Source organism: Tyto alba, unplaced genomic scaffold (assembly GCF_018691265.1).
Source record: "Tyto alba isolate M040663 unplaced genomic scaffold, T.alba_DEE_v4.0 Super-Scaffold_20000042, whole genome shotgun sequence".
In the NCBI taxonomy this organism is placed as follows: domain Eukaryota; kingdom Metazoa; phylum Chordata; class Aves; order Strigiformes; family Tytonidae; genus Tyto; species Tyto alba.
The window spans coordinates 11,934,490-11,957,026 of NW_024881293.1; the positions used below are offsets into that span (position 1 = coordinate 11,934,490).

A 22,537-nucleotide genomic window follows, 5' to 3' on the forward strand; every position below is an offset into this window, starting at 1 on the left:
GGGATGCCACCGCGCCACGTACCCCCGAAACGTGGCCGGGAACGGGCATCCCTCTCCGGGCAGGGGGTGTGGGGACGACTTGAAAAGCAGGGACCCAGGAGTGATGGCAAACACAGCTTGGGGTAGGGAGCAAAGTGCCATCGTGTCACCCGCAGATCCCAGCCCGTCCCCGCACGCCGCCGTGGGAGCTGTGCCATGTCCCCGGCCGGGCGAGCGCCGTCCCCAGTGCGCCCTGTTTGTGTGCCAACACATCACGCGCCGCTGTCGGATGGCTCGGAAGGAGGGGGGGTGTGTGTGTGTATTTTTTTTTTTTTTTTAGTGTTGTTGTTTTTTTGAACAAAGCCAAAATATTTGCATCCCCGCAGGGACAGCTTTGGGTCGCCGAGCCTGGGATGGTGCTCTGGGGTCCCGGCGGGATAAGGGACACCCAGCTCAGTGGGGACACTCCCCGCTGGCACCCGGCGCCGGCGGCTCCATCCCCCCGCGCAGTCCCGGCTGTTTATACATAGACATGTTTGTGCGCGGCGCCTGGCCCCTTCCTCGCTCCCAAACAACTGGATAAAAGTCAAAAAGTCATAAAAAATTTTCCATTGCCCAAGAGAGGGAGCAGTGACCACGTGAGGGGCTGGGCAGCTGCACAACAAGGGACACCAAATTGAGGGGGAGGGGGGAGTCCACCCCAGAAAAAACAAGGGGTTGGGTTTGATATAGTGAATAACGGTGTCAGTTTGCTCCCAGCAGCCTGCGGCATCAACCAGCCCTGTGGCAAACCCGGCACCGCTAGCAGCCGCTGCCACCGGGGTTTATGGGGTGTCTCGGTGAGCACCGGTGAGCACGATGCTCCGTGGCGATGGGACACGTGGCACATGCAACACGTCCAGCTGGCAGCTCCAGACCCCGTTTTTTTGGCATAAACCAACCCCGGTTTCTCCACAGTTTTCCCCTGCACCCCCAGGGGCTCGCTGCCTGCACTGGCCCATGCTGCCGCTCCGGGAAAAAGCTGCGATTCCTGTCGAGCTGGCGGGGAAAGCCCCGGCGCAGGGATGCAGGGACTTTGCCTGTGGTTTTCGTGGGCGGGAGCGGCTCCTGCAAAAGAGGCGGCTGAGTCAGCAGCTGCGATGCCGCCTCGGCATGTCGGGGTGCACGGCTGCTTCCTGGCGCCCCGGCAGAGCTCTGCCACCGCCGCGCAAAGGGGACTCCCGGAGATGCTGCCAGGGCCAAGCTGTGCTGTTCGCAACACCAGGGGATGGAGTAAAACCAAAATAAGGCCCAGTGCTGCCAGGGACCATGTGCGTGTCCCCAAGGTGCTCAGGGACCCGCTGGCACAGCACAGGTCCCGTAACCCGGGGACAAGCAGGTCCCCGTGCTCCTGAGCACCCGCCGGCACCGACTCGCTGCTCCCCGGGGTGCGAGCGGTGTGAGCCCAGTGTCCTACCAGCTGCAAAGATGCTGAATTTGAGCGGCGCATCAACCCCCATCCCCAGCAGCGGGACAGCGCGTGGGCATCCCCGTTTGGGCAAAATCTGGATTTATCCCCACCGACCGCTCCCCCCCCCCGCCTCCTGCAAACAGAGCAGCTCCTGGTGCCCCCCCACAGTGGGTGTTCTGGGGTGAGCTGCACCCCGCGGGGCTCAGCCCAGCTGGGGTGGGGGAAGGCGGCGCTTGTTTTGGGAGCTGGATGGGTGCCCAGGCAGGGAGGCGGCAGCCGCGCAGCTAATCCCCAGCCCTCGCAAGGCTGTGCCGGCACATTCTGTCCCTGCCAGCGCCGGGACGGCCGCGAGCTTTGTGTGTCACCCTCCCTGCAGCATGGCCATACTGGCCCTGCCCCATCACTGCCCATCTGCCAGAGGACAACAGCCTCAAGCAAAGGCCATGGCCGCCGTGCCGGGACTGAGCATCCTCTGGGGATGGGGAGAGCTGGGGGGAAGGAGGAGCCCCCCGACGTGCTGTAGAAAGGGGCTGCAGGTCCATGCACTGCAGGGCGGGAGTCCCTGCACCCTGCAGAGCCGTGAGCTGCAGCGGAGCGAGATGGGGATCCCAGCACCCCAGTGCCCAGGGCAGAGGGGTCCCACATTTTTGGCAAAAAGGAGAAGAGATGAGCACAGTGTTTCCACGCCCCTTGCGAGGAGTGGATTTTGCTGGGTGGTCTGGGAAACTTTTTTCCAATGTGCAGGGCCAAGAGCTATAAATACTCCCGGCACTGTAATTGCATAACATGCCTCCTGCCCAGCCTCGGGTCTCTGGGCCACGACCGGCATCACCGCACGTGGCACGGGGCCATCCCAGCTCAGCAGAACCCCCCCCCCCCGAGAGCCCCCGTGTGCCCCAAACCCCCTTGTGCCAATAAAGAGGAGAACAGCTCAGGCTGTTCAGTAAGGACTTTGGAGCCGGGGAAGATAAACAGCAGAAGGTTGGAGGGAACACTGGCGGCACTGCCAGCGGTTGTGAAAGCGCTGCCCTGGGGGGTCCACACCTCGCCTGGGCTCCGAATATCCAGACAAGGTATTTTTAGTCCCTCTGGGATTCAGGAGCACAGCCCTTTGCTGGCAAGGGACCCAGACTGGCCGTGCCCCCCGCCTTGCTGAGCTACTGTCTGGCTGTACAAGAAAAACCTGGAGGCATTTACAAGAATTCTTACTGGAAAGATCCCTCCCACGTGGGGACTGGGAGCGGTGCCCACCAGCATTGGGTTCCCCGGCCCGGCATGGCCTGTCCCTATGGTTGTCACCGTCACAGCGTGACGTGCTTTCCCAGAAAGGTACAACCAGACAGATGGGGTGCTCAGCGGCTCTCCTCCCCCTCCGGCCCTGGGAATAAGCATCCCCTTGTGTGGCTGGGGCAGATGATTGGGGTCTGATCCACAGCCCCCGGCCATCTCTGCCACTCGGCGTTTGCCGGCACAGAATGGCTCCCTTGTGCCGTGCCGCGGAGGTTGGCTGGGCGGGGGGAGCTGATCACAGGGTTCCCTTTGGAGGCATCTCTAACCAGGGGGGGTTGCAGCGCTGTGGTTCGTGCCCTCTTTGATGTCACCAAAAAGCTCCAGCGCAGCTGAACCATGAGGCCACCGCTACCACGAGCAGGGGATCTGGGCACGCATCTCCCTGAACAAGGATGCAAACAAATTCACGGCAAGGTCGGGTAATCCTCTTCCGAGGAAGATTACTCGGTGTGGCCAGGGGTGCCAAATAGAAGTCAGATTTGAATAAAGGTTGCATGAGCACCAGGCTCTTATAGGCAAATATGGGGACGAGTTATCTTGCTGGGCTGCAGTCGAGTGTCTGGCCCAGTGTGGGAGCACATGCTTGGACACAGCCACAGCCCTGAGCAGCTCAACAAACAACAACAACAAAAAAAAAGACGAAGGGGGGGGTGGGGTGGTGGAAATCATCACATTCCAGTGGCAATATTTTTAAACAGCACAGGCTGTGGAAGACATAACTGAAGCCCTGACTCAAGCCCTGCTTTGCATGCACCCAGGTTTGCTGTGCTCAGCACAGAAATGCTGTTAAAAACCAAATCCCAACCCAAGGCAGCAGGTGAAGGAGCCTTCCTGCACGGCAGCAGCCGTTCCCAGCCGGCACAGCGTGGGGCTGATCCCAGCCCTCCTCTGGGATGGCTGAGCCACCACGGCATGTCCCGGCTCCCAGTTGGAGTTGCCAGGTCCCTGCCAGGCTCTCAGGATGGAGGACAGCATGTCTGTCCTCCAACAGCCCGGACGCAAATAGGAAGCAAGTGTGGAAAAATACAACAGGATCACTCACAGCCCTGCTGAGTTGGTGATGGGAAAAGGGCCAAACCTGCACAGAGGTGGAGGAGGTGGAGGCACAGCCCGGAGCATCTCGGCTCTCCCTGGGGGAGCCCGACACCCAGACAGGGCTTGGGGGCTCCGAGCAGGACCAATCCTGCTGGGGAGCAGCGCTGCCGGAGTGACTCAGTTAATCCCAGTGTAGAGTGGGACTGGGTGCAGGGTGGAGCTGGGTGCCTGCAGGGTGATGAAGTGAGGGGGAAGGAGCACTCCCGCTTCCACATCCCAACAGCCACATGAGCTGCATGGCTCCGGGCAAGGAGAAGCAGAAAGAGAGCAATAAAAAACAATATCCAGGCAACATCTGGGTTTAAAAATTTATTCCAAAGAAAAATTCCCCAACAAAAAGTCGTACAAAAAGAATAGAGACAAGGGTGGTCATTACAAAAAAGTTCACAGATACAAAAAGTCATCTGAGCAATCCCGAGCGAGCAGAGCGCGGCCCTGGCCCGGAGGCTAAGGCACGCTTGGCTTTGGTTGTGCGCAGGGAAGCGAGCAACCCTGCGGGCAGGATTGTCTCAGTGAGGGAATGCAAAGGTCCTCAGCACCCAAACTCTGCTCAGGTCGTGCTGGAGCGAGCGGGGTCAGCCCTGGCATGCACGCTCGAGCGGTCCTTGCTACAACACCCAGCTCACCAGTTCGCACACTGGTGAACACAGGTTGCCGCTCTCCTCACTGCACCAGGGCCACCGACCCCTCTACGGGCGCAGGATCAAGCCCATCCTGAGCAGGACTCCAAGAATTCATTCCCACTCCACATCTCCCATCAGCATTTGTGGCTGCCACCAGCCTTGGACCGGGCTTCCTTCTCATCTCCTCGGCCGTCAGGGAGATGCCAGAGCCACAGCTCAAACACCCCTGTGGTGGTACGGCGGTGTGGGGGGAGGCATCAGCACACTGTGCAGGTTTAGGGCTGACACAAAAGAACCAGCTTTCCTGTTCTTGGAAAACGGCACCAAAATGCTGCCAGAGATCATAAAGTCATCCCCCCCAAGTCCTCTGCCCTAGTATCAGCCCATGGAAGCCTTTACAGCTTCTGTAGACCAGCTCAAACCATTCCCTCTGCAGGCATCACCAGGCTCGTGGCAAAGATTATCAGCAGCAGATGAAGTCTCTGCTTCATCTGGCCAGAAAAAGGCCTTTAACCTTCACCAGGAACTGCAACCCTGGCGAGCTACTGCACAAGGGCTGCACCTGCATCACCACAGGAGTCCAACTCGAGCAACATTAGAATATTCTCTAGTAATCCTGAGAAATACCTCCACGCTCCTATTTTCCACGACAAGAGTTGTCAAAGCAAGGCCACCGCAGGCAAGGGGAGAGCAAGTATCCCCCCTTTTTGAACCCCCAAATCCTGGGGCAGTTATTAACCCTCCACGTCCTGCCCAACAACACACGGAGCTGCTCCACACCGCAGGGTCTCACGTGTTCTCCTACCACGCACGAGTCCACGACACCGCGCTTGGTGTCGGTCCGTAGGACAGTCACGACAAGAGCAGTTGAGGGCAGTGAGCAGAGCCGGGGCCTCAGCGGTGCAGGAGCTCTGGTCTCACGGCCGCCGCGTCTCCATTTCCAGACCAAAGTGCTGTGAGGGTTCAAGCTTTCATCCCAAGGGATCGCCACGCTGTCAACCTCATCCGATGCGCTTCTCTCAACAGGTCATGCAGCGCGGACGGATGGTGTCTGATGGGGGGTTTGGATCAACCTGCAAAGCCAAGTTGAGAGTCAAAAACCTTGGCAGCGGGCACATCCCAGCCATCTCCACCAGCCCGCCCAGCCCAGGGGGATTTGTTACCTCCGAATACAGCGGAGGTGGTCGGAAGCGAAACTCCTGGATGTAGGCGAAGAAGGGACCTTCCAGGATGCCACCAAGTTCGCTGCGGCACGGCGGAGCCAGGCTCTGCTCGGCCTCCGGGCTCGACACGACCGCTGAGTATTCAGGAGGAGCTGAAGAGAGAAGAGAACCATCAAGGAATAGGAACCACTCTCCATTAATGGGAAACATGCAGGTAAAAGGGCTTCAAATCCACTATTTCTCAAACCCTCCCAGTTCCCCGGGGATAGAACCCAGGAGGTGCAGCACCACAACCAAAAAATTAAGTAAAGCAGCAAAAGCTGGTCCTGGAGCAAGAGACACGGTTGAGAACTTGCTCTGACCCTCGCTATGCAGAGCGGGTTGACCAGGGGGTTTTGCAGCACCCAGAGAAATCCCTGGAAAGAGGGAGATGCTCACCCTCCGGCTGCTCCGGGATGGTGCTCAGCCAGTCCAGGTTGACGCTGTACTGGCTGCTGACGCTGGATGTGCGGCTCCCGAACGGATGCAGTGGGATGGTTCCGATGACAAGTGGCAGTTCAAGGAGCAGCTTGGACGTCCCAGGAATATCCACGCAAACCTTCAGAGGTGGGAGACAGCAGGGAAGCTTAGCTGTTGGTGTTTTCCCAATCCAGAGGGGCAGATATCTCCCCAGAGCACTGGCTCAAGCTGGCCAGGAAGGAGTTCTTGTAGCGGGATGCAAAGGGAGATGCAAATGCTCCAGTGTGAGCCCTTGTGCTGTGCATGAGGGGCAACGGGGAGAACCCAAGACCTCATACAAATCATCAGCCCCCCCAAATCTCTGCACCAGCCCAAAGCAGGCAGAGCGAGCACAGCTCTGGGGAGAAGGAGACCACTGAGCTGAGCCACTTGCAACGCTCCCCGCGAGGCCCCTCACCTTCAGGGAGTATTCCACCTGGATGATGCGGCACTGGAGGATGGACGGACCCACCGGTGGGATCTTCAGCGCCCGCCCGTGCCACACTTCCCGCTTCCCCGCTGCAATGGAGTCACCGACGATGCTGGTCACCACCGACTTCTTCTGCTTCTTGGTGCCCCGAGCGATGAAGGTCTGAGTCTGGATGATGGCCGCCTTGGGCACCACCGCTCGGGTTGTGCAGTTGTCGATCTCAGCGAAGATAGGGATGACCTCACCTACCGAAACAGATGCAGATGTTGGTGGGAGGGGAGATGGAGCCTGGTCCTGCCCCGAGGAATTCCTGCACAGGATCCACCGAGGGTTGGTCAGGCTATCCGGCACAGAGTTTAAACCTGTTGCGCGGACTCTGCCCACATCAGGTGCACACACCAAAGCTCTCTGACTGATTTTGTGACTGAAGTCGAGACCCCAGCTCCCAATGACCCCGAATTCCCTCCCACTGGGGTCCACCCCAGGGCCTGCAGAGGTTCAAGGGTACCAGGATGTTGTCCTCACCTGGTGTGTAGCCTTTTCGGTCAATCTTGGCAGTCACAGAAACCTGGCCACGATTGCAGTACCAGGCACGAGCAAGTTTCTCCTTAGCACCTGCCTGGGGAGCCTGGGAAAAGGGAAATATTTAAGCTATTTAGTAAGAAAGGACAAAACTCAAAGCAAGCACCTCCCTAGCACTGAGAACCTGCCAGGGAGCATTGGCAACTTCTTAGGTATCTGATGCAAGATGCTGTCGCAATGCGTTAAAGTTTCTAAAAACTAAGAGACACAGATGACCTCTGCCCAGTCCAGGTAACGCTGGAGGGCACATGTTACAGTGGGGGGCAAATATTCCCTCTGGAAATCAGGCCTGCACTGTAATGCTGGAGGGGAGGCAGACACCTTCCCCATGGGCTTCCCGGGGAAGTTTTGGATGCCGCTGCCCTGAGGTGGAGCAGGGGGAGCTCACCAGCAGCGCGGGCGTGTTGATGTCGATGGGTTCAATCACCGTGAATTCCTTCTTCACTTTCTTCACTGTGGACCAGGGTCTGTGCAGTTTGGCTTTCACCCAGTAGCGCACACTGCCATGCTTTCCCTCGAAGGAGGTAGCCAGAGTCCTATGTATAAGCAACAAGTGATTTAGAAGGGCTTTGCTGAAAGAATCTAGTTTTCAAGGTGCCTTATCCCCCCCTCCCAGGGCCTACGTCACGCACCAAGCAGCTCCTCTCTCCCTTTGCATCAAGGCAACAAAAAAACGTCAACTTACTCGGGGAGCTGGAAGGTGAAGGGGAACTCGTGCCTTCCTGCCTGCAGGACGGTGACCTCACCATTGTCTGTGGGCAAAACAGATTTAAGACTATTATCTCTCCCCTGCAGAACTTCCTCCCGGGGTAAATCGGTGGCGGAGATGCACAGTACACAGCAAGTGAGCAGCACGATGGCACGGGAATGTTTCTGCCAGGGTTAAACTGCAGCTGCAGTCACACAGCTGCGGTAGCAGAGCTGGGCACATCCCGCGGGTGACGGGTGCTGGTTGTTTTCCACGCGTCTCCAGGCACGCAGGACCCAGGGAAGGTGGCCAGCTGAGCCCCCCATGCCCCCACGGTTTGCACCCCTATCCTGCCTGCATTGCACAGAGTGGCTGGGGTGGGAGGGGACCTCTGAGGATCAGCCACTCTGATCCCCCTGCTCAAAACAAGCTCCTGAACCTCCCCAGGAGTTTTCCAACGCTGCTTCCCTGTCAGGGAGCACCCACGGCAAACGGGGAGCCCTGTGTGGGGCCAGTCCCTAACTGGGGTGCCCGGCACAGCAGCAGGGCCCAGCTGCACACCCCAGGGCCCCTGGGGTGCACTCAGCATTTGGGGTGTCGGGGTGGTGGTGGGGGAGATATGCACCCACTCCCCAGAGCGTCCAGGACCTAAGACACCCCATGCACCCAGATTTTAACTGATCGGGGTGTCACCCACCCAGCAGCCTGGGTATCCAAGGCACCCAGATTTTAGCGGGTTGGGGTCTCATGCACCCAGCAGCTGGGGTGTCCCATGCACCCAGATTTCAGCTGGTTGGGGTGTCATCCACCCAGTAGCTGGGGGTGGCCCAGGCTGCCCCATACACCCACTATTTCAGCCCCTGAGGTCTCCGGAGCACCCACACCCCCGCTCTCGGCACATCGGAGCACCCCAGGGGTGCCGCCCCGGGGCGGGTGGGGGGGTGATGGTGCTGTTGGGGTGCCGTCCCCGGGGGTGCCGTACCTGGGGGTGCCAGCAGCGTGTCTCGGTGGCTGAGAAACTCCACCTGGTCGCTGTAGCTTTGCGTGTAGGCGGTGCTGGAGCCGGCGCTGCGGGATTCGGTCCAGTGAACGCGGGCAGCGCCCATCGCCCGCAGCCTCAGGGCTCCGAGCCGCGCCGCCGCCGCCAGCTCCAGCACCACCCGGCCCGACACCGCCTGCCCGGGGCTGAAAGCGGCGGGGGCATCCCGTTCCGTCCCCTCCAGCACGATAAAAAACCGTTTGAGCCGATCGAAAAGCATGGCGAGCTCCCCACCCGTGCCGTGCCGTGGCGTCGCGTGGCGTGGCGCAGCCCGGCCCCGCCGCCTCCCGCCCCGCTTTAAGTCCCCGGCGCGCCCGGGGGCGGCCCCGGTGGGGCGGGACGGGACGGGGCGGCCCCGCCGGCCCCTGCAAAACAAGGCAGCGAGCATGTGCGAGCCGCCCCCTCCCCTTCCCGGCTCCGTGGGTGTGGGTGTGGGGGGGTGTTGGGCTGGGGCTCCCCAGTTCCTTGAGCAGCCCCCACGACATCCCAAAGGGTGTTTTGGACCGCAGCAGCCCACGGGAACGCGGCCAGGAGTGGGGTGGTTCACGGGGCTGGGCGCTGCTGGGGATAACCAGCCGGGCTCCCCAAAACCCCGCTCAGCACCCCCATCCTGCGTCCCGCGCTCGGCGCGTTCCCAGGGGGGTTCACACTCGGAGCAGCAGCCCCCCCTTTCCCTTCCGGCTCCCGCGGGTGGGAGCCGAGGGCCGCATGCGGATCCACATCCCGCCTTTCCCAAGAATCATTCCCAGGGGTCGGAACAGGCTGCGACTGGATTTGGGCTCCTCACGCGGCGTGGCCGGGCCAACTGGCGATGAAGGGAAAACCGGTCTGGGACATCGCTTCACTTATTTCTAAGAAATCAAGAACTGGCTCCCGTTCAGCTTGTGCAATTACAGAGTGAGCAATACCATCTTCCCTGAGCTTTTTAACCAGGCGAGCGCTGGTTTGTTACCAGCTCGTACTGGGGTTTGTGGGGTGCTGCTCCAAAACCTAGCGACAAATTACACCTGTGTGGGCAGGCACGGCGTGGGGACTCGCTCTGTCGTCAGCGGCTGCTGCTGCCGGTGCTCAGATGGGGTAAAAGCATGAAACCTGGGAACTGGTGATTCTCAGGGCACACATCACCATTAGCAGTGCCCCAAGATGTGGTAAAAAGGAGGAGAAAGGGATCCACACACACCCCCAAGGGGTTAATGCAGCTTTAGAAACTTCCACTCTAATCATGATTGTCACAATTGCAAAGCACCAGAGTTCTCCACCCCGGGCATGGGCTGGGGATAAGACAAAACAGGCATTAGAAATGTTACTCAGCATTTGGCCACTGAAGTTTTGAGGATTTTTGAGTTGCTCCCAGCCATGCTGGGCAGGACCTGCTGTGCTGAATTGGGTTGATCTCAGCCACCAAAAATGAGCTGGGCTGAAGCCTTGTAAAGCTTTAGCCATCTCCAAAGGCTAACTGGAATTGTCTCCCTCCCCGAGGGAAAGGGACCGTGTTTCATTTTATGTGAGCGACCATTTGCTGCCACAAGCAAACATGAATCATAGCAAACACTGCAAAGGGAGCCTGACAGCAACGGGAGAGGGAAAGAAGGAAGTAAGGCATGTCACAGCACGAGTTAACGGGTGATGCCAGCTCTGGGAAGGTGGCTGGTGTCCCGGTTGCGGTGGATGGTGACATTAGAGGTGGTGGGGCTCTCGAGGGGGACCAGAGCCTTGGCCGGGCCGAGGCAGCTCCATCCTGCTCTTGGCATCCTCCTCCTCCCGCCTGTCAGCACACACCCCTCAGCCCATGACTCAGCCTTCGCCCACGGGATGAGAATCTCTGCAAACCTCCCTCCCGTGTCAGCTGCACGAGATGTCCACAAACACCCCTCGTTGCCTCCGTTGGGGGTGGGGAGCCCCACTCTGACCTCTTTGGAACCCCAGCGCTGGGAGAGGGTCCCTCCTCTTTCCCAGATCTCCAGGTGCAGGGCCTGTGGGACCACGGCCAAGGACTTTCCACTCGAGAATGCTCCTGGGCGCCCAAACCCAACTAAAACCCCAGGCCAGGCTCTGTGCAGGAAAGATCTCCAACTCTTCAGCCCCACCTAGAGTCTGGCCGGGCTGAAGCTGGTCCCAACAAGAGCTGACACCCTTCCCAGCTCAGACGGGGCTTCTCCTTCCCTGACGCGCTGCTGGGACCTGGTGGCTTCTCCCCACTGACCCTGGAGCCACACAAGGGTCCCTGGAAAACCAGAGAGGGGGATGCAGCAGGTAAAAAAGGCGAGTCAGCAGCTCTACCCCGACCCAATATGGGGACAAGATGGCACAACACGGAGCCTTGCACACAAACACATGCTCCCGGCTTAAGGAATAAGCTCCGTCCCTGCCGGATTTGCGAGTGTTGCATATGACTGAGGGTTGAGGTGCTGATCAAGGGCCACCCCGCAATGGAACAGGAGCCTGACGTGCTCTTAGCCCACGTGCTGTAACTCTCCTGGATGTCTCCATGAAAATAAAATGGCTTCTAGACATTTGCCTCTCACTGGGGCAGGACCTACACCTCTGGGAAGTGCTGCAGGACCCTCAGACAGAAGGGATCACTGCACAAAAAGCATTTATGTTTCCTAAGGCTCTCACATCACCTCATGCAGAAGAGCCCAGGGCGTTCCTTGCTTTGCCTTTGCCCATCAAACCCCTATCTTTTCCTCTCTTCCTGCTCCCTATCTAAGATCATCACACAATACACATTTAATGGCCCTGCCGTGCAGTCTGAACATCCTTCTTTCACCCTTTTTCTTGTCTTTTAGCACAGCACCCTGGTGCCAGTGCTCACCACCCTGCCAGGAAACTGCAGATAAACTCACAGCTCAGGGGAGAGCAGAAGGGAGGGCTCTTATCTCTGCCTGGCTTCCCTCCTCTGCACTGCCTTGTTACCATGACAAAACCTGCATTTTTTAAACACCACGCAGACAGTTGATCTCATTGAGAAGCAACAAGAAGGGAGCAGTCACAGGGACCTTCAGATGATGGCACGTTTTCAGCAGCTTCTCGCCAGCTGACATTGGGAAGATCCTCACGCTGCTGTTGGGGACAGTGGGACAGAGCAGGTCCCAGCAGGATCCAAAGAAAGCGATTTTGGTTGCAGAACAGCACTTCTTCACAGCCCCCGGCTTTCTCTCATATGATCACATGCCCGTGTCCCTCTCACAAAGAAGAAAGGAATATGCGTATGGACAGAGACAATAAAATCCCAGCCCACAAGTTCTGGTGGGGCTCTCTGCTCCCCAAGGAGCCCAGTTCAACTCTCCTTGTGCAGCAGGCACAGGCCAGAAACCATCAGCTCTAAGCTACGGGAGCGCAGGGTGCTGGCGAGGCCCAGCAGCTCGTGCAGTTCCTCCAGTCCCTGGCCCAGCGCCTTTTCTCAGGCGGCTCCAGGGGCTTCTATCACACACAATCCCAGCAGCAACATCCAAACACGCTCGCAGCAGCTTGTGGCTTCCCTACAGGCACTCACTGCAGGCATAATGGGGAATAAAACTCACCCTGTAACCTTACAGCTAACGCGGCCACCGTCCAAACACTGCAGTGACCAAGTGCTCAGGACGTTCTCAGCTGGAGTTCAGGGCAAGGGCTTCTCCCATGTCCTTAATTGTAATCAGGACACTGAGCACAGCTGCAGCCGCAAAGGGGCCATCCTTAGGCAAAAGCACGGAAGAGCCACTGCCAAAAGACAGAAACTCCAGAGTAATGCAGGTGTTTGGGGCAGATGGTGAGGTACAGCCACCAAGAAATTGAGAATATGACACACACACCCCCCCAGTGCAGTCGAGGGACAAGAACACCTTCAGGAAGGCAGCTCAGGTTCTCTTTCCACCACTCCAGTTTCTTCCCGCAACCTCCACATTTGCCAGCTAGGGCTGGCACCACTTTCTGGGTTGCACTTGGCCACTGGCACAATTAAATGCCCTCAGCAGGAGTGAAGTCCCGTGGCCATCTTCAGGGCTGGGCAGCACATAGCACTGTGTCCCAGGCAATAACGAGGCCATTAGAAGGAGGGAAAGGGGGAGAAAAAGCCACAGAGCCATGACTGTAACACTATCGTTGGAGGGGAGGATAAAAGACATGCACTTTCATAAGAAGAGACAGAGTCAGTGAGTGGATGGATGGCTGAGATATCCCATATCCCTCAGCTCTGGATCATTTCACCTCAACCACACAAAGAATTTAAGTGGCTTGTCCTCTTGCAGCAGATCTAAGCAACATGCCAGCTGGGCATGCGGTCCCAGCATCAGGAAACTGAAAACAAATATTTGCTGAACTACTAAGTGCTCTTTCCACACTTGCGAACAGACATTTCTGTTTGCACTTCCTTGTGCAAACAGAACAAAAGCCACAGTTCTTTTGTGCTCACCCACCCTGAGTTTGCAAGCAGCCTCCTAGAAACCAGCAGCAGAGAAACCCTTGGCAAAGGTGAGAAGAGGGTGTCTGAGCGGGACAACCCTGCTTGGGTTGGCAAGCACCCGTCGGGGCAGAGGTTCACCCGGAGGGGGTGCCTGCAGCCCAAGGGGGTCCCGACCACCCCCATGCCCCAGCCTTACCGGGGATGAGCTGGTAGCGGCGGCACAGGAAGGTCTGGTAGGCTGTGTAGTCGCGGTAGACGGTGTTGAGTCCCACGCTGCGGCTCTCCAGCCAGTGCGCGACGGCGCGTCCGTGAGCGGACACCTCCAGCGCCTGCAGCCGCAGCGCGCCGCGTAGCTCCAGCTGCACCCGGCCGTGCAGCAGCTCCCCGCTGCCGTAGGCGCCCCGCGCTTGCCTGTCCTCCAGCTCCACCGTCAAGCTCCGCAGGCACCCCGGGGGCTGCATCGCTGCCGGCCCGCTTTATCCGGCAGCTCCGGGAGGCTGGTCCTCGCCTGGGCTGAGGCGAGCGGGACAGGCAGCTGCGCAGCCCTCCAGGGAGGGGAGGAAAGAGCAAAGGCTACACCAAAATCCCCTAATTTATCCCTGCTCCTAACTGGCCCAACCCTGCAGGCCTAATCTTCCCCAGGGTTGGACCAAGCCCCTGTTTTGCAGTGATGCTTTAGCGTTGACCTCACGTGTGTGAGGCCGATGCCGTGCCAAGGATGGGGCTGCGGAGACAAGTGACATGTTTTTAAACCAATCGAGAAGTAACATGACTTCATCTTATCTCTGAGTCACAGACACTGTTGACGTGCAACCGGTACGTGCTGGTGGCTCCGTCGGCAGGGAGGGGTGTCACACACCACCAGCCATGCTGGGGCAGATTTCCTGTAGCTGGGGGAATTGAAGAAAGCCTGCTTGGCCTTGCCAGCTGGGGCACTCCTGGGGCATTGCTGGAAGGGGTGGGAGAGGAGTTTAGAAAGCAAAGACCCTTACCCCGAAAGCCAGTTTACTTTCTGTGTCTGAAGTTGCATCAAAATCCACATGAAAAAGAAAGTGAATAACCACAGGGACCTCCCAGCAACAGTTCCCCAGCCAGCTGGTTCCACCAAAAGGGTGATGTTCACCACTTATCCCCAGTGAAGCGTGCCTGTTTCTGCAGTAGCACAGGTGACAGTGCTACCTCAGGGTCACATAAAAGTAATGGGGCATACCTGTAGCAGATGCAAGACCCTGTTACTACACCAAATGATTTAATTTAGGTGTTTGAATTGAGGTGTTTGCAACATACCAGTGTGAGATACTGTGAGGTGCCTGTGTGCATTTGCAAGACTGGAATATGTGGTTTCTTTGCAGTACGCGTGGAGCAAAGACTGTCCCTTTCCTGAAAGAGGTAGAGTCAAATCCCAAGAGGAAAGCATGAGGGCTCATGGGCCCAGCCCCTGTTCACACACAAACTGCAGCAGTTTTAAATGGTTTAGTAATTCGTGCTCAAATGCTTCGGTGCTGGCTCACAGCACACATGAATCAGACCCGTCTGCACCAAAAGGATGACCAGAGCCTGCAAAGTGGCAGCTGTGGCAAGGCAGCAGCTGACCTGGATCACTCAGCCTCCCCAGGGAGGGGGCAGATGGGCCCACACTGATCCATCTTCAAAATACCTGTATCCCAAACAGAGATAGTGCAAGCTCAGCATTCAGGAAACCCATGCAAGTTATCAGCTCAACAAAAATACACAGCTCACCTCTAGGAAAACAGCCCACTCATAAGCTGGGGAGAGCTACCTCTCTGCCCTACTGTTCACTGACCTTTGGTTTCAGGCCTTGACACCAAAATCCAAACAGATAATAAGGGAATATTCCAGCCCCCACACAGCCCTGACAGTGCCTCTCACTTTGCTACTGATCTCTTGCCCTTTCTCTGAGCTTCCCCCTACCCCATCTGCTTCCTCCTGCCCCAGCGCCTGCCTTAGAGGCACTCAGTGGGTCTCGCAATCCCGAGAGATGTGTCACCCATGTCTCTGGGCTAATCTCCCAGTGTTTATTCTTGCTGTCACACCACCTTCTTGTGTCCTCATTAAATCTGAGAAATAAATGTTCCCTGTAATAACACCCAGACAGGGTAAGAGCAGGGTGCTAGGACTGCTAACGGGTAACATGAGGTGTAGGCAGTCCGCGGTGGGTAGCAAGGGCTGGGTGGTCACTGAAGCTGGGAGAACATCACCGTGCGAAGATCACCTTCCTCTGGGGACAGTATTTTTTCAGGTTCCCCAGGGGGACACGGCTCACTTGGGAGTTTGCCTTTTGGATTTCTGCTGGGCCTCTGGACTTGGGTGTGAACTCATCTTTCTGCTCAGTCCTGAAGAGGTCCTGCGCCCTCCAGGGCAGCCCCAGGTGTGAGCATTTGATCTGAGGAGAGAGGAAAGCTTTCAGCACATGGGGCAGGGGCGGGTGGTAATGTGGAACCTGACAGCCCCTACATCTCAGCTCTGTGTTGCTACCTGAGGGGTCACCCCACCAGGCAGCTGCAGTCTGTGCCAGCCTGCATTCTCCCTCTCTGGCAGATTCACAGCCTTCTCTGCTGATGGTGCAGACCTTTACCCTGGCTGGATGCCTCTAGCCATGCCAGTCTTCCTCCTTTGATCCTCTGTGAGGGACCAGAATCACCTTCCTCCTCCCTCCAATGTTCCTTGGTTTAGGAATTTGGTTGCCTGTCCCTTCAAAGATTTTTTCTTCAGCTACAACTCTGCTCCCCACAGAGCATTTACTTGAGACTGGAGGCAGACAGGATTTGCTGCGCGGCTGTCCCATCTCAAGTCGCTCAAGAGCTAACAACACCAAAACTGATGATGTTAATGGGCAGGCTACAGCTTCACTTGGTATAATCCCGCTTCCCCAAGCTGCCCCGTGGTAAATCCAAGCCTATTAAGGCTGTACCTGCTGTAGCATGTCTTTGGAGAGTCGTTGTTTCTGCTGTCTGTGTGGGACCAGCATGGCCTGCGTGGTTGTGACAGAACTTTCATCTGCTGACAGATGGAATTGAAATAAAAATTAAATTCAAGCCAGTAAATTAGGAGGCAACACCAGAAAAGCTTTGCAGTTTGACTTGCAGTCACAGATCTGCATGCATTTCCATTAACGAGAGGAAAAGACAGGCTTTGCCGTCAGCACTTTGCTGAAAACCTTTGCCCAGACAGAAAACAATTCTCAGGGTGAGGAGGTAAATAAAGAAATTCACATGGCAGTTACAGGAATATCACTCCATATGCTAGTTATGGAGCTACTCCAGAAGGTTGAGGCCGAGGAAGAGATCAATTCAACTATGATCTGTTCCACATTTAGTAAAATAAATGGCTTAAAACCAGATACATGGTATGAAAGGACCTCTCTTTTAGCTGCAGAGTACTGGCCATCAGAAACAGGAGGCAACGTCAGAGGAGGATTTTCTTAATGCCTTCCATGACCAGCTCTAACCACATCCCTTCCTGAGGTTGCATAAGCACAGCTTTTGATTGAAATCCTCTCCTTCCTCCCAAATACAAATGCAAAACAACTTCTAAAAACAAATGTAGCAAGGGAGAAAGATCGAGCCACTGGTTCATGTCTTAGAAGTCTTTCACAACACCTGAATTGCCGTGTGATGGCAGTGAATGCCTATGGCTGGCACAGGCATCAGAGTGAGTGAGATGGCATCTGGGAAGGTGAAATCTCTCCTGAGATTAGGAGCCGCTGTGAGAACCAGCAGCAGTAGGCATGGCTGTCCTGCCTGGTTTTGGGGTAACAGTCTCATTTTACTGAAGACACGATGCTGCACCAGCGCCTCCCTGCCATCTCCAACTCGAGATGTCCGTGCTGCCTCCTTCCCCAGAGCACCAGGCACCTCTGCCCCTTGCAAAGAGCCAGGAGAACCTCAGCAGGCTTCATACAGCACCACCACGGTCTGAGCAACACGGCCTTACTGTGATAGGTGAAGGGGACGTGGCTCTCGCGGTGGCTCCTGCTGTCTGCCATCACCCTCTGGCCCTGGCAGGGTGGCTGATAGTCTGCCTGCTGCGTTGTGCTGAAGAAACTGGATCCTGAACACTCATCTCCCAAGCAGACATTGCTTTGATGTTTCTGAAGTAGTGAGTCAGGCTTCGGTGCGAGGTTCCACCTGTCAGTCTGGAGGACAAGAGCTGCTTTAACAGAAACAGGCTGTGGCTGGAAAAGGCGCCCTATTGCACATTAGCACCCTACACAGCCCAGTGTCCAGCGCTGCCACGTGGTGTGGGGAGGGGAGAAGAGAAGAGGACATCGGCTTTAGGCACCAGAGCAGCGTGAGTAAAAGAAGAGAGGGTCTCCACCAGAGAAACACCCGCACAGCAAAGCTGGAAACAGACCTCTGGGTAGGAGAGCTGTGTAGTAGTAGTGCTGGCCAATGCTTGATTTCTCTCAGGGTCCTCGTCGCCTCTGGGGATGGATGAGGCATATCTGTTTGGATGAGCGGTAGTTACAGGCTCTGGCAAAAGCAAAAGTGAAGGATATTAGAGTGCCTCAGTCTCTGAACAATTTATACCTACAACAGTTTCTCCTTGTGCAGTAGAGCACAGGAATGAATACAGCGATTTAACCTGCTGGGGAAGTGGAGTGAGGATGAAAGGGAGCCTCACAGTGACGACACTGGTGCTGAGTATGTAAAAACTATTCAAAATATCAAATTATATACATATCATATGAATGCACTGTATCTTTAATTACTACACTAAAACCAAATGATAAAACCTACTGTTCAGCTCATTATAAACCCCAGTAGTGGTCTGTACATGTGGCCTCTGTGTCACAGACCTACCCTACCTAGATTGTGCACTGGGAAGAGCTCTGACGTTGAGGTGGAGAATCTGATGCAACCGTCCCCCAGCTGCATGTTTGTGTGGTGGATATGGGAGGCAGCACGTTCCTTGTCATAGACCCTGCGAGATACCAGATATGAGCTGCTTAACTAGCAAAGTTCATCAGAAAGAGCAGTTCCTAGGGATGCCCATCAGGTTCTCCTGCTGATACCTGTGTCTCCGCTTGTCCGGGGCACTGTAGGCATGTTTCTGCTCACTCATAGATCCACTGCTTCTGGGATCCCCAAATGTAATAGTAGACATGTGCTGAAGGGAAGCCAAGAGAGCTACAGAACAGCCACTTAAAGCATAATTCCTTTGTCTCCCTGCTCTGTCTTTCCATTCATCTGGTTTTCACTTGCACGGATCCCACCCCTTTCAGGATGGAATTCAACATGGGAACATGCTGCCCTTTGACTGTATCTTGGTCGTCCCCAAAATCATGCTGTTACCTTTTCACTGGGCTTTGCAGGTGGACTCCATTCACCTTTAAACTGTGCTTGATAAGAAGTGTGGTAATAGGACTGTCCATCCCCTTTAATAGTAGGAACACATCCTGCCAAACAGCCAGAAGGGAGAATGAATGGTGTTATTTTTAAAAATGCTCTGTTTACCCTTATAAGGAAATATTAATGATATTGAAGCTACAATTTTGAGGCAGCTGCTCTTTTAGTATTTCAATACTACTGAATCTGTTTTGTGTAGTGAAATGGCAAAACAACTGACACCGGGTTGCAGTGAGTTGCAACACTGCAGAACATGGATGTGGTGCCTCAGAAGTGATGCAGCTCTGGGGTGAAAACTGCAGCATCTGGGGATACAGCAAGTGTTAAAGACAGCTGGAAAGGCTGCGCAGCAAAAAGCTCGGCTAGCGAGTGGCTCTAGTTAGTGCTATTAACCTGTTTTATGAGCATCGGATTGATTTACTCAGCTATATAAAGAGAAGGCAAAATATCCTAATAGTTCTAACAGCTTTAATTTTTCACAGCAGGACTCTGAGCCAAGCCCTGGTGCCAGGAAGGTCTGCTGGGGACACATCAGCCCTTAAAACAGCTCACCCCAGTGCGAGTGCCATGGCCTGGCGGCAGGCTGGATTTCCCACGCTGGGTATGAAAAGGCGTAGAGGGATGGAGGGAGCCTTATTTTCTCTCTGTCGCCACATGGAACGTCATCCTTCCATTTCTCGGCCGTGGGCCGGGGGGGTGTCTGAAGGGGGGCGTGTGGCCAGGGGAAGCTCTCCCTCGTCGCCGAGGCGAGGACGCGGATGCGGGGGTCTGTGTGCATGCGGAGCCGTGGCTCCGGGCGAACAACGGGGGCCACCCGCTGCAGGGGCCTCTCTGGAAACGCCAGGCGAGTTTCCGAGCAGGTTCCCCCGCCGTCACCCCCAGCCGCCCTCAGCGCCCACTCGCTGCGGGGCGGCGGGGCCGGCGCCGGCCGGTAAACCCCCCAGAGTGGGGGGAACTGGCTGTGAGAAAATGGTCGCCGGGCGCTGCGCGGCGTCCAGCGGTCAGCCCCCAGCTGAATGTGCGATGCCTTCAGGAAGGCGAGGCCGGTGAGCGGGGCCGGGATCGCTGCCGCCGCCGCCGCCGCCATCACCGAAAGGCCGCGGTTTGGGTACCGGGCCGCGTCGCCATGGCGACGGCTCCGCCACCTTCCCGGCAAGCCCCGCGCCGCCGGCGGCACATCCGGGAAGCCGTTGCTATGGCGGCGGGCGCCTTCCGCGGCCTAGTCGCTGTGCTGGAGACCTACCGCGGCCGCGACCGGGTGGTGAGTGGGCGGGGAGCGGCCCGGCAGGGTCCTTGAGCGGCCGGGACGGCCGGGCTCTCACCGGGTTGTGCCTCCGCAGGTCCGTGCGCTTTGCTATGGCTGTCAGCTGGCGGGCGGAGCGCTGGCCGGGCCTCAGGCCTCGCCATCCGGGCTGCCCGGGAGCCTCCTGGCCGTGTCGGCCCAGCTGAGCGCCTGCCGCACCGCCCTCCGCCTCTTCGACGACTTCGCCATGCTCAGCTACAGCTGCAGCTACGGGCTGGGCCCTAAGGTGAGCGCAGGGCCGTGGGGAGCAGCGGTGGCCTCCCCCCCCCGCCCCACCAGCGCCAAGGTGTGTCGTGTCCCCCGTGCTCCCCGCAGGATGAGGACACTTTGGTGCGGGCGCTGTCGGTGCTCTGCAACCTGGCCAACCAGCTCTACTATCCCTGCGAGCACATCGCCTGGGCAGCGGACGCCGGTGTTGTCCGCCTCGGCTCGCGGAACTGGTGGACGCTGAGCACAGTGCTCTGGGCTTTCTCCCTGCTCCTGGGCATCCTGCGGTAAGGGGATGGGACAGGGAACGAATCCCCTTGTGATCGGGCTAAAATGGAGGACCCTCTCAGCCGCAGAAGCATGCACGCTTCCTCACCGATGCGCTTAATGCAAGAGATAAAAATCCTCCCCCTTGGCACTGCGGAGAAAATAACTCTGTTGTCTTGTTTTCAGATCCCTGAGAATCTTGTTCCAGTTAAGAAGAAAGCTGAGGCAGCACAAGTGGTATGATTTCCCCTTCTTGGCTCTACAGCTAATCTAACCCCAATACATCTGCCCTCATCTGTGAGCTATCACTGATTATTATTACGTTATGGGCTTTCACTAATGTTAGTTTTGCTTCCAGCAGTACAAAGGAGAGTCAAAAGGAAACAAAAGCCCAAGTAAAGGCTGAAGTTTTGAGCATCCTCACAGACGCAGCAGATCTCTCCAACGCAATCCACTGGCTGCCGCCGGGATTCCTTTGGGCTGGCCGCTTTCCTCCCTGGCTAGTCGGTCTCCTGGGGACCATATCTTCCCTGATTGGAATCTACCAGTCATCTGGAGGAGGAAATTCTGAAGCTGTATAAAACATAATTAAGCTTCAGGAGGCAAATTTTTACACGGCAAAAATGCCTTTAGTGTGAGGCAGGGTGTATTTTAACATGCCTGGGTGTTTTTGGTTGTAATTTCACACATCCTGTAATTGGGACTGTAGTCAAGATGTCTATTACAGAGAGGATTGTTTGCGGCTAACAAGTTTTATCACTCTTCATCAGAGAAATCTTTCAGGTGAACCCTCTGAAAATCAAGAAATCTCCTAAGACTGGGAAAATAGAGGGGAAAAGTCACTTCCATTCTTCCTTCCTCTGTCCCAAAAGACACATGCAGTAATTTAAAAGAGCACAAAGTCAGCGTTAGGCGGGGAAGAGGCCATGGTTCTGTCGCACAAAACTCCTCTGGTCTCGGTGCCTTGTCTGAACCAGGGAGGGGTGACTGGTATCAGGGAACTTTCTCCATCAGATATTTTGGTGTTTGAGCCCGGAGCAGGTGCCCCAAGCACGGAGAGGAGCAAGCGGTTATTGTGGCTGTGACTGTTGTGTTTTGAGGGGAAATGGGAAAGGAACAGCAACTGTTCACAGTTCCTCGAGAGGCTTTCTTCTGGGCTGTGTTGCTCATCTTAAGGGGAAATACTGAAAGTTGAGACTTCCTGGGGGAAACAAGAGGCAGCGCTCAGCCTCCAGCCGTGCCTTTATGGAATGCCACCGGGTGGAGCTCTTCCACCAGGCTCCAGCAGCAGCCAACAGACTTTTTTTTTAAAAAACAGCAAATTTATTAATCACCTTTCAAAGGACCAATCAAACCAATGCCAAGATGAGTTTTATAGTTATATTTCTAGGCGGTACCAATAATAAATGAGACAAATACTTCAAAGGTGGCCTTGAGTGATCAGTCCCTCAGATAACTGGGCCAATGTTCTTTTATCTGGTTCTAGAAAGCTCTGAGCCGTGCCTAGGCAACAGAAAACGTTTGTGCTGCGTTGGCTGCAGCTCCCCATCTGTTATCAGCTTTCCTTCTCCCGAAATAATTTAGAGCACCTGACTGACTGTCATGGAAATGCATCTTTTGAAAACAATCCCGCTCAGCCTGCGTGGTGCTTGTGCTCCCTGGGACGCAGTACGGTGCCCATCACACATCCAGGAGGTTTGATCTCTTTTGTTGTTGTTGTTGCTGGTTTTGGCACTGACACTGGAAACTCTCCTGCCTGTGTCCAAAGAGCAGAGCGAGGTCTTGATACTCTTCATCCTCCGCCCTGTCCTCGCCGTTTATCTGGACCTTCACCCTGCCAAGTGCCCCAGCAGACACCTCCCTCATTGTGCTCAGAATTTGGTGTCAGATTTACCAGTTTTGGTACAGGTTTAGCTGGAAAAGACTCCTTTTGCCTCTACTCATGCCACAGGTCTTGTGCCTGAAGAGCCCGGGGCCTGGCGTTGGGGACAGCTGTAGCTGCTGCCTCGTCCTGTCACCAGCTGCGGTGGCTCCTGCTGCAATTTGGTGGGGTTTTAATCAGAAATCAGATTCTATCTCTTTGTATTCTTAACCCCATGAATCCATTCCTTCTGAACACTCTCGCCTACTCAGTGTGGGACAAGGTGGAACTATAGCAATTAAATATACA

At 56.2% G+C, this 22,537-nt stretch overlaps 3 protein-coding genes across 5 annotated transcripts; 1 reads left to right on the forward strand and 2 right to left on the reverse strand.

Moving 5' to 3' along the window:
- Window positions 1-4,110: 4,110 nt before the first annotated feature.
- LOC104365238 (arrestin domain-containing protein 2) lies at window positions 4,111-13,973 on the reverse strand. 2 transcript variants are annotated; one of them, XM_032994725.2, is made up of 8 exons: window positions 13,418-13,973; window positions 7,796-7,862; window positions 7,499-7,646; window positions 7,054-7,156; window positions 6,517-6,773; window positions 6,039-6,198; window positions 5,601-5,752; window positions 4,111-5,510 (listed from the first exon to the last, which is right to left on the reverse strand). In XM_032994725.2, exons 1-8 carry the CDS (start codon window positions 13,680-13,682, stop codon window positions 5,457-5,459), a joined length of 1,206 nt encoding a protein of 401 aa, XP_032850616.2. In that variant the 5' UTR covers window positions 13,683-13,973; the 3' UTR covers window positions 4,111-5,456. The 2 variants fall into 2 exon arrangements, with proteins under 2 accessions (XP_032850616.2, XP_042650791.1); XM_042794857.1 differs by lacking the exon at window positions 13,418-13,973 and adding an exon at window positions 8,781-9,127.
- A 219-nt stretch (window positions 13,974-14,192) lies between these two features.
- Window positions 14,193-19,677, reverse strand: LOC122153671 (testis-expressed protein 45-like). The gene is given in 10 exon segments (XM_042795086.1): window positions 14,193-14,227; window positions 14,230-14,258; window positions 15,456-15,625; window positions 16,154-16,239; window positions 17,176-17,377; window positions 17,596-17,714; window positions 18,050-18,165; window positions 18,257-18,351; window positions 18,537-18,640; window positions 19,143-19,677. Coding segments are annotated over 10 exon segments (1,491 nt in total).
- Window positions 19,613-21,792, forward strand: LOC116962012 (peroxisomal membrane protein 11C). Of its 2 annotated transcripts, none has more exons than XM_032994733.2 (5): window positions 19,613-19,851; window positions 19,931-20,119; window positions 20,209-20,387; window positions 20,554-20,604; window positions 20,726-21,792. In XM_032994733.2, exons 1-5 carry the CDS (start codon window positions 19,717-19,719, stop codon window positions 20,946-20,948), a joined length of 777 nt encoding a protein of 258 aa, XP_032850624.2. In that variant the 5' UTR covers window positions 19,613-19,716; the 3' UTR covers window positions 20,949-21,792. The 2 variants fall into 2 exon arrangements, with proteins under 2 accessions (XP_032850624.2, XP_032850623.2); XM_032994732.2 differs by having other exon boundaries at window positions 20,729-21,792.
- Window positions 21,793-22,537: the final 745 nt, after the last annotated feature.